Raw genomic sequence first — 11,009 nt, 5'->3', positions numbered from 1 at the left:
CTTAAAATAACTTGAGTTTTGTCCAGCCCCCTTTGAGGGGCGGACAGATGCTGTGGCAGCGCGCCTTCTGAAAGATCAGAGCAAGGCCAGTTCGTGCTGTGCCTAATCAGTAACACTCAGCCCTGAATGTCGCTTTTTTCAGAGGAGCCCCATCTAGTTATTCTGATCACGTATCATTATCATTCTGCCCTCAAACTGTTCTGCACCGTGAATCATTTTGACTGTGCATTAGTGTGTTTAAGAGACTAAATGGAACTGTCTCTCCCCTCACTTTGCCTAAATTAATACCATCCCCCCCCCCCCCAGCAGCCGTCCCCAGGCTTTAAGTGCGGTGTAGCCGTGACACCCAGCGGCCCTCGCTAGGTGGTTCTGAGCCCCGGTGTGCGGTTCCTACTCTCAGATCTGGAGCCTGTTTTGAAAAGATTTTAAGAAATGTGTAGCTGCGTACTTAAATCAGTGCCCCCCTTCTTAGCTCGTCCGTTGCCCCTCTGTACCCACCCCACTCCAGCCAGATGGCCCGCCCGCTATTCCTCAAAGCCCCTAAGGGTGCTTGAGGCCCCTGCACCTGCTCTGCCTTAACCTGAAAAGATCTCCCCTTAGCTTTCCTCAGGGATCACCCTGTCATCCCACTCAGCTCTCCTTTCGAATGCCCCATGGTCCGTGAAGCGCTCCCTGACCACCCTATTTAAAATGGCACTCCCCACCCCACCCCCACTTTCCACTCCCCTTGCTCTGGTCCCCTTACTTCTCATCACCCATCTCACCACCTGACACCCTGCACATCGTACTTGCTAATCTGTTTCATGGATGTCTCCCGCTGGAAGGTAAACTTCACGAGTGCGGGAATTTTTGCTGTGGTTTACTATTCTGCCCCAGTCCCTAGAATGGTGCCTGACACATAGTTCACACTGAATAAATATTTCCTGAACATACGAGTGGTCGTCTTGCGGAAGTGCTAAACATTTATTAAGCACTTAATACTTGCTTTCATCACATCTACGATGCCATCAGTTGTAAGGTAAATGCTGCCAGTTAAACTGGTTGTGAGAACCCCATGGGTTTCAGATATAAAAGTGAACAAACGTGGGGTGCCTGGGTGGCTCAGTAGGTTAAGTGTCTGACATTTGATCTCGGCTCAGGTCGTGATCCCAGGGTCATGGGATCAAGCCTCACGTCAGGCTCTGCATTGAGTGTGGAGCCTGCTTGGGATTCCCTCTGCCTCTCCCCCGCCCCTTTCAAAATAAAGAAATAAACATTAAAAAAAAAAAGAACAAATGTGCATCTGAAAATTGATGTGTGACAGGCACTGTGGAGAGTGCTACACCATCTACCTGTAGTCCATTGAGCGCATCTGGGATTCAGACACAGAGCCTTTCGGTACTCTGCCGTGACAGCCTCCCTGTAGTATGACAGGGTTCTTGTGTCGTTTTCAATTCCGGAAACAGAAGCCTATGTCTGGTTGCTATACATTTCACTTTTATTTATTTATTTTTTATTTTTTTTATTTAAAAAAAAAATTTTTTTTCAACGTTTATTTATTTTTGGGACAGAGAGAGACAGGAATCGGAAACAGGCTCCAGGCTCCGAGCCATCAGCCCAGAGCCCGACGCGGGGCTCGAACTCACGGACTGCGAGATCGTGACCTGGCTGAAGTCGGACGCTTAACCGACTGCGCCACCCAGGCGCCCTACATTTCACTTTTAAAGCAGACAGCGTTTAGCATTCAGTTTCCTTTCTTTTAAATGCTTTATGGTATAGCATGGCAGGTGTGTGAGAACAGAACCCGAGTCCTGGCTCTTACCACACAGTGGCAGTACGACCTTGGGCAAGTTACCTAACCTCTAAGCCAAGGTTCGTCCACCTGTAAAATGGAGATGGTACTATCAGCCATCTAGTAGGGTTTTAAGGAAAACTAGATAACATGATGCCACCAAATACACTAGTAAGGCAATAAACATGGGTTTTTAATTTGTTTAAATTTTATTTATTTTTTAATTTTTTACTGTTTATTTTTGAGAAAGAGAGACACAGACCACGAGCAGGGGAGAGGCAGAGAGAGCGGGAGACACAGAATCTGAAGTAGATGCTAGGCTCTGAGCTGTCAGCACAGAACCTGACGCAGGCCTCGAACTCATGAACCGTGAGGTCATGACCTGAGCCGAAGTCGGACGCTCGACCGACTGAGCCACCCAGGCGCCCCAAACGTGGACTTTTTAAATGCTATAGATGGAGATCTTCTTTCTAAAGATGATAGATGTCAAACAAAATATTTAGTTGGTAGATGTCGAATTTTTAGACAAGATCACAGACACAGGAAGTAGATTAGGACTGAGATAAAAACTCTGGGAACAGAAATTCACTCAAACTGGGTTCAAAAACAGAAGAATGAACTATGAAGTTATAGGGTAAGTCTCCCAGAATTCAAATGAAGGAAGTACATCTGGGATTCAAAGGAACAGAGAGTTAAATTACGAACCTTCACCTGAGAGAATATACAGGTGATGACTCCCTGGGAAATTTAGAAAAAGATCGATGAGTGATAACTTGCATTGCATTTTTTTTTTTTTGAGAGAGAGAGAGAGAGAGCATGAGCAAGGGAGAGGAATATAGGGGGAGAGAGAGAGAGAGAGAGAGAGAGAGAGAGAGAGAGAGAGAGAATCTCAAGTAGGCTCCACACTCAATGCAGAACTCAACACAGGGCTTGATCCCACAACCTTGAGATCTTAAGAATAGACCAACAGTTTTAACAGACAACAACTTGTGTGTGTGTTTGTGTGTGATGTTCTTTTCAGATCAGAGGGGAGAAAGTAGAACATTGTAGCTGAGGTACAAGGTTAATTACATTTAGACATCTCCCTCACAATAAGTACCAAAATAAATTCAAGATTGATTAAAGGCTTATATTTTGGGGGGAACCTGGGTGGCTCAGTCGCATTATGTGTCCGATTCTGGATCTCAGCTCGGGTCACGATCTCACGGTTTGTGAGTTTGAACCCCACGTCGGGCTCTGCACTGAGATCTCGGGGCCTGCTTGGGATTCTCTGCCCCTCCCCCACTCATGCGGGAACTCTCTTTCTCAAAATAAGTAAGCTAAAAAGAAAGACATTTTTGAAAACTATAAAAGATATAGAATCAAATATAGATGGCTGTAGATCTTACCTCAAAATAAAGAAGGCCTTCCTAAGAAAAAGAAGAAATACCAGTGGAAAAGATCTCAACATCTAAAAATTTAATACTTCTGATCATCAAAATGTCACCAGGCACAAATTTAAAGACAACCCAGAAACAAGGAAAAATACTTGCAATCTTAAGTATAACAAAAGGTTAGGTTAATAGCCTTACTATCAAATACAGGGTAAGATGAATATTCCACGAGTGAACTTGAATAAGGACATGAATAGCTAAATCATGATAGAAGAGTATAAATGAATAAGTAACTTGAAATACTGTTCCATCTTCCTAGTAAGCAAAGAAAGAAATTAAAACAAGTATTTTTCTAACTCGCTAGGATATTTTTAGTGATGACATTCACTTTTAGCCATGGCACAGAATATTGTGCATACTAATACAATGTTGAGTGTGAAAATAAAAATTTTAAAACAATCTAAATGCCCAGTAAGATAGAACTAGTTAAGTAAATGGAAATATTCACGTGACGGAATGTTACACGGTCATTTACAATCACATTCTCGGGGCGCCTGAGTGGCTCAGTTGGTTAAGCATCTGACTCCAGCTCAGGTCATGATCTCCTCATTCGTGGGTTCAAGCCTCACGTCAGGCTCTGTGCTGTCAGCTCGGAGCCTGGAGCCTGCTTCGGATTCTGTGTCTCCCTCTCTCTCTGCCCCTCCCCAGCTTGCGCTCTCTCTCTCTTAAAAATAAACATTAAAAAAATTTAATAATATCACATTCTCAAGGGGCGCCTGGGTGGCTCAGTCGGTTAAGCATCCGACTCTTGGTTTGGGCTCACATCGTGATCTCCTGGTTCGTGGGTTCGAGCCCCACATTGGGCTCTGTGCTGACAGCGAGGAGCCTGCTTGGGATTCTCTCTCCCTGTTTCTCTGCCCCTCCTCCATGTGTTGTCTCTTGCTCTCTCAAAATAAATAAAACTTAAAATGTATTTAAAGTCACATTCTCAATATGAATATGAGACTGCTCATGTCTTACTGTGAAGGGAAAAACAAGTGTTGGAAAGAACTACGTACCATTATTCTGTTTCAGTAAATAAATTCATATATATCATGTCTGTGAGGGCTTCTCACCTTCCTCCCACCTCCGCAACCCCCCCCGGCCCCCATGCTGGGCACAGAGTCCACCACAAGAGGGGTCCAGATTGGAACCAGCACTTGTGCAGCCGAGGAGGCTACCAAAAAGTACGTAACGTGTCCCGTTTGGTGTGTGTGCATATACATCCATGTACATGTGTCTGTATGTATATCAAACAAATACATTAAAATATAAACAGCAGTCAGCCCCAGGTTTGGGGATTGTGGGCGGTTTCAGCTGCTTTTTATATTTCTGTTTTGGTCAATCCAAGAGAGCGAGTGTGGAATCTCCTCGGTTCTCTCTGGCCATTCTGCTCAGAGAGGTGAGCCGGCTCCGTGAGGGGACGAAGCCTCTACTCCTACCGGATATCAGGACTCTCCCTTCATGGGGAGCACGTTTAGTTCAAAGAAACATGCGTTAGTTTCCCACTGTTCCTTAGTGCGGTCACCCGGCCTCTCCCGTGCTTCACACACGGCCCTGCCATCCCCGGAGCGAGGCAGAGGTGCGTTTCTCATGGCCCGTTGCCGCCTCCTGTGACCCCTGAGCGGCCATGTCCCCGTCTCTCCACTGTCCCCCACGCTGCCTGCAGAGGCCCCGCAGGAAGGGTGCCACACGAGCCGTTCCCTCCGCAGCTGAGATGAGTGGCAGTGGGAGCGGGGATGGCCCCGGGCTGTGCAGGTGGGGCTGTGAGCCGCAAGCGCCCCACAACGCTTGTCTTCTGTATCTCTGTCCCTGCACGTCTCACCAGGCTGATGCCCGCGGGAGCCATGGCCACAATCCTCTTCTTCCAGCACCTTCTTTCCTATCACCAACACTCCCTAGCCACCGAGGCTGACTCGTGCCTTCTCCCGCCCCTTCCCCCTCCAGCAGACTGCCTCTGTGACTTGGGGTCCTTTCATTACGGCCAATTCTACCAGTCAAGGTATTGACAGACCCTGTCAACGGCTATTAGTTGGGAAGGGCAGAAGTTTGAGGCTCGGTAACATGGTAGAAAGGGCCTGGAGTTTGGTGCCAGGCAGATCAGGACCTAGGCTTCACCAACTCCCACCTGAATGGTTTGGGGTAAGTTATTGACTTGCCATATCTGTAAAATGGGGCTAAAATATCCTCCTCGAAGAACAATTAATAGAGGAATCTACTATACCTATACTTCACAGAGCAGTGACTGTCACCAGTGGGATAATGGCCATAAAGTGTCACATAGTCGGCACTCAGTGGTGTGAGTGGGCACTCGCTGGGTATCCTTTACACCTGTTACCCCATCATCACAGAGCAAAACAATAAGGATAGAAGAAGGGAGCCAACACTTTTTGGGGGGTCTGAGAAATTCAGTAGTTTGTTCAAGGTCACACAGCTAGTAAATGGCAGAATAGGTATATGAACCCAGGTCTCTCTGGCCCCAAAGCCCAGGCTCTTCCCTTAAACAGCTTCACTGCTTTTACGTGCATGTGCCCGGCCCAGAATCAAGGGATAACTGCGAGCCAACCTCAATGATTCTGGCCAAAGATTTCTGGAGGTTTTTGTAAAAAAAAAAAGCCCTGCAACAGTGGGTAAATCACACAGAGCGTTGGAGGAGCTATTCCCAGGGAGGAGTCTGCTTTCGCACAGATCTGAAGACATTCCGATGGACAGCGGAGTGAGTTGTGAAGCCCTAAATGAACCAACTGTAATGAAATCTAGGGTGATTTGTTCACATTACGCTATGGATTACAAAGTTTCTTGAACTTCAGCAGGCACCAGAAACCCCTGCTAGGCCCTACTCCCTGAACTTCTGGAGTCAGGTCTGGGGTGGTGCTCAAGAATTTGCATTTGGAACAAGTTCCCAGGTGATCCTGATGCTGCTGGTCCAGAAACCACCCACTGAGGACCACGAGATAAAAATGTGCTGTTGGGGCACCCAGGTGGCTCAGTCGGGTAAGCATCTGACTCGATTTTGGCTCATGATCTCCCGGTTCGTGAGTTTGAGCCCCATGTCGGGCTCTGTGCTGACAGCATGGAGCCTGCTTGGGATTCTCTCTCTCTTCCTCTCTCTGCCCCTCTCCTGCTCGTGTGCACTCTCTATCTAATAAAAAGGAAAAGAAAAGAAAAAGAAAAGAACAAAGAAAAGAAAAAGAACATACTGTAACATTCCCAAGTCCCACCTGTGTCCCATCCTCCCCAAATCCCAGGGAGCTAAGAGCACACACAAGAGTATCACAAAACCAGCCCGTCACCCAGAAAACCTAGCTCTGGGTTGATGTCCTTGATGGTTCTCTTCCTCCCTAGGGCTCCCTTCTAGTAAGCAAGGCCTGCCTGTTATCAGGACCGAGGGGAGAGAAAAAGCTGGTGGGGTAGGATCAGTTCTCTGCCCCTTCCCTGTCCCTATACCAAGCAGGCAGCCAGGCTCCACTCCGTTTGCCTCTGGGAACATTTCTGCCAGAACCTGGCTGTTTTCCGGAATCCTGGGCACCTCGATGGGATTATGCATAGGAGGGAGGGGACAGTGCCTTGCGGGACAGAAACGCAGAAGGGAAATTTCTGCTCGTTGGACGTCTAGGAGATGGGGCCTCGGGGAAATGGCTTCTTGGTGCACATGGGGAGCCTGGACACAGGCATTCGGGCTCCCGGCCTAGACAGAAGCCCCCTCTCCACCTCACCTCTAGTGCCCCACGGGCCCAGGAGCAGCAGAGAGGCCCGCCTTCAGGGGACTGTGAGAGGACGCGGACAGTGAGAGGCGCAGGGACGATCACAGTGGACTGAAGGCCTCAGGGACGTTCCTCCTCCTCCCATTCTTGGGTGACCGGCCGGAAGAGGAGAGGCCCCCTAATAGTCTATGGGATCGAACTTTCCCTCACTGCGGTGGGACCGTGGGAAGATGCAGGTCTCAACTGCCTGCCCCGAGGAGACACAGCACCCAGGAGACACGGCAGGCCGGTGCACGCTCTTTATTGTTACGATCAGAAACCTCTGACAAGAGTTTGAGCTTGGTGGGCCAGGATTTCCCTGGGGGAACTCAAGAACACCTTTTGTTCAGACTGGAGAGTCGAACTTCCCACCCCCGGGGCTCCCCCCACCTCAGGGGAGCGGACAGCCAATGGAAGAGAAGGGGCTGGGGGCGTTCCCAAAAATGTTGGTGCAGTTCTTTTTTAATCCAGTTAGCCTTCCCGAGAGAAGCACCGTCCATGGCAGGCTGTCTGCCCTCGGAATCCATTTTGTTCTTCATCCACTCTTGACTGGAAAGAGGCTTGGGATAGGGAGGCCCGAGGCTGAGGGCTCAAGTATGCAGCCCTTTCAGACAACCAGGAAAATAACGGTGCTTCTCAAGGGAGGGAATCAGCTGGACTGTCAGAAAAGTTCCGCCTTTACTTTTGTGAGGCTAATTTCGCCATCTTCGCCACCGCCTATCCATCTCCGTTGGGATTGATGCGCTGGGCGGCACAGTCATTCCAGCCCTGCCACGGAAGTGTCTCTGATGACGCCTCCAGAATCATCGAAATGGATCTTGATGTTATTTCCATCGGGGCCGCCCCAAAGCTACGCGTACTACGTGTGGGGCAAAGACCCCCCGCCCCCCGCCGGTGTATACAGGCTCTCAGATTAGGCTCTTCTGTCATCTAACCAAAGTCGTTCCGTTGGTTTATAGTGCATGCACCAGACACCTAACATATAATTGTACTTACTAACAGATACTGACCAATTAAGAACTGTTTGTTCAATGAATTAATGAATGAAAGTCAACAAACTCACTATAACCTATAAAATTTAATACTATCCTCCCACTGACCCTTTGAAATCTGCTGCCGCACCCTTTTTTGCAACAGAAGCCTCCAATGCTAACAAAATCTGTCTGCTTTCCCTTGTTCCAAGATGTGTGCCAGAATGTTGCCTTTTCCCTGATTTCTTCACACTCTACTAGCTCCAGGCAGTTGAGGTCTCACTGAGGTGAGGCCTTCTGGGAGCCAGCGGGTATTTCAGGAGGGTTCATTCACACGCTGGGAGCTGGAGTTTCTTCGACTTCACGGAAGGTTCCTGGAGCTTAGAGACACAAAGAACAGGCCCTCAGCGGTGAATGTTGTAAAAACAAATCAAGAAACAAATACGAACCCTGCTGCAGTTCACGGCGTAACAACAGCATTCTCCAGGAAAAGCGTCCTGGGTGTGTGTTCTAAACGTGTGATTGTTCTTAGCCGCAGGCCTGCTATTGTGGGAGAGAGGAGGTTAATGAGAACACATAAAAGAGAAAAAGAGTGTTTCCTCCCGACAGCCTCTCCAGGGTGTCAACCAGTCGGTAAGAGCCATCCAGGGTCCGCCACCTGTGAACTTAAATGCAGCCGGAGGAATTTTCCTTTAAATGATTAATTAACATATTCAATAGAATCTGGGTGTTGTATGGAAGCGATGAATCACGGGACTCTACCCCCAAAACCAAGAGCACACTGTACACACTGTATGTTAGCCAATTTGACAATAGATTATATTTAAAAAGAAAACAATACACATTACATACACACACACACACACACACACACACACACGTGTACTATGAAACTGGGGAAAGAGATCCACCTGTGGAAATAGCTAGATTAAGGTATTAAAAATAGTTATTGCTTGATGGTAGGATAAAGAACAATTTGGGGCGTTTTTGATTTTTCTATGATATAAATAAAAGAGGCAGTTTTTGATCAGAGGGGGCTTCCAGAAATTGATTTCTCTTTGGAATATGTCTCCATTCTTTCCTACTTGCCTAAATTCGGTGAGGAGCTTGTTTGGGGTCAAGGCTTCCCACGTGGCTTAGTATACAGACTTTCTTGCATTCTTTCCCCCCCTCCGCCCCCCCCCCCCCAAGCCAAGCATCCCGAAAGCTTAATCACGCCCTACGCTATGGGCAGTCCCAATCCCTCCTCCCCAGGTCTCAGGCGGGTTCTCCTTTCACTGGGTTTCAAAGGCTTTCTTACCATCTTCTCCCTGGGGCATCAGGCCCTGCGGTGGTTGCTTCCTCGCGTCTCCGTGGCTCCAGTTGCTCCCTGAGGGGTTCACCAAGTGGGACCTCACGGGACCTTCCTCCTGGATGTGGCTCCTCTGGTCCCACGGCAGGGACGTCTCCTCCTGGGACCCCAATGCAGGCCACATGCCCGGGGGGCAGACGCCCCCAGGAGAACTCTGGGGTGGGAACACCACTCCTGACGCTGCTTCTGCCACGACTCTGGGTGGGGGAGGTGGGGGATGGGGGAACGCCACCGGGAACGGCATCGGCACAGGGGGTTGAACAACCTGGGCCCAGGGGTACGGCGGTGTTGGCACGTGAAGCACGCCGGGCATCGTGGTCGCCGTCATCGAGGCCGTCCGGGCCTCGCTCTGCATCTCCGCATTCCGCTCACGCTGCAGCCGAGCTGCGGCCAGCACGTCGCTCCGCTCCTCCACGGTCAGGGGCCACACCTCGGTCGCGGTCGCGGTCGCGGTCGCGAGCTGCTGTGTTTGAGGCCAGACCTGCGGGGGCCGCGTCTGGGTGTGGAGCAGCTGCCCGCGCAGGGCCTCGCGCTCGTCCAGCGCCTGCTGCAGGTGCTGCTGCGCGCCGCGCAACTGCGAGAGCGCCTGCTCGCGCTCCTCGCGCAGCCGCTGCAGCTGGGAGGCCAGGGCCCAGGTGGTGGTCTCGCGCTCCTCCAGCTGCTCCTGCAGCCGCTGGATGCGGCGCCCCTGCTGCTCCTGCTGCCTCGCGGCCGCACGCACGCTCAAGGCCAGCGCGCTCCAGGAGTAGGCCCTCTTGACGGAGCGCGGCACCTGCGGGTCGGCCACGACGGACAGCAGCTTGTCTTCGATCTCGTTCCAGGGCCTCGAGCAGAAGGTCACGTAGAAGTCTGGACCGCCGCCATTACTGAGCACCTCTTCGTTGATGAACCCCACCACCTCGCTGTGGTGAAAGCCGCTCTTGGGGTCACCGAAATCCACTGCCATGGCCGCTGCGGCCTAGTCAGCCGACCGGGCCGCCTCCGCCGCTGGAAGTTGGCCTCCGCTGCCGCCCCTCACCGCCTGCCCCGTCGGTCCTACTTCAGTCCTCGCCCAGTCCTGGCCTCCCCTTCGGCCTTCCTCTCTCCCCCACCCGTTCTCCTGACACGGCGTGAGGCCAACGCGCCACGCTGGCCTCTGTCAGGGCAACGGAGTAGCACGTCACAGAGCTGGGCTCTGAGTCATGGGCCGCAAGGCCTATTGGGACCGGTCTCTCGGGAGAGAGAGCCCCCTGTCTGGCAGGCCGGTTGGTGGCCGCACTGGGCTCTGCCCGCTTTGCTTGGCACAACGCCTCCTACAGGACGGGCTGGGCGGGCGGCCGTGCAGGAAACTGCCGAGAGCACGGAGGCGACTCTTGCTCCCAAGGGCTTCTGAAGGACAACACCCGGATGCGCTGAATGAATTTCTAACCTGGGGGTCGGGGGTGTGCATGCCTGGGCGGGGGGGCTCCTGTTTGGTTCAGCTCCCCGTCCCGTGGCTCTCGGGTGCTGTATCAAACTTTCCGTGGTCTCAAGGGGTCTGCCCTCTACCCTCCTCCTCCTAAGCGGATGACCTCGGAGTTCCTCTCATGGAGAAAATCGAGTGACCGAGCCGTGGAGTCCCTCAGCTTTCCTTGCCAAACCCTATCTTCAAGCTCTAGACCCTAGTCCTTCCTATTTTATTTCCTCAGCGACTTCGATGCATCTTATAACCGTCGTATTTCTTGCATCCCCGCCCCCACCCCCCATTCTGTGAGACTGGACATTTTTCTCCCGTACAGTAAA

At 51.0% G+C, this 11,009-nt stretch overlaps 1 protein-coding gene across 1 annotated transcript; it reads right to left on the bottom strand.

Moving 5' to 3' along the window:
• Positions 1–7,172: 7,172 nt before the first annotated feature.
• LOC123595068 (testis-expressed protein 13D-like) lies at positions 7,173–10,225 on the bottom strand. The gene is made up of 2 exons (XM_045472275.1): positions 9,198–10,225; positions 7,173–8,277 (listed from the first exon to the last, which is right to left on the bottom strand). Exons 1-2 carry the CDS (start codon positions 10,192–10,194, stop codon positions 8,228–8,230), a joined length of 1,047 nt encoding a protein of 348 aa, XP_045328231.1. The 5' UTR covers positions 10,195–10,225; the 3' UTR covers positions 7,173–8,227.
• Between the last annotated feature and the right edge of the window lie 784 nt (positions 10,226–11,009).

This window comes from Leopardus geoffroyi, chromosome X, assembly GCF_018350155.1.
Source record: "Leopardus geoffroyi isolate Oge1 chromosome X, O.geoffroyi_Oge1_pat1.0, whole genome shotgun sequence".
NCBI lineage: Eukaryota > Metazoa > Chordata > Mammalia > Carnivora > Felidae > Leopardus > Leopardus geoffroyi.
Note: the sequence above shows the minus strand (reverse complement) of the source record. Positions and strands in the feature narration are given on the sequence as shown.

Bases quoted from the DNA above. Each gene is read 5' to 3' on its own strand.
- LOC123595068 (XM_045472275.1), bottom strand. From the start codon at position 10,194: ATGGCAGTGGATTTCGGTGACCCCAAGAGCGGCTTTCACCACAGCGAG. The intron at 8,278-9,197 runs GTAAGAAAGCCT...TGTGTCTCTAAG, and splicing joins GATGCCCCAGGGAGAAGATG to CTCCAGGAACCTTCCGTGAA.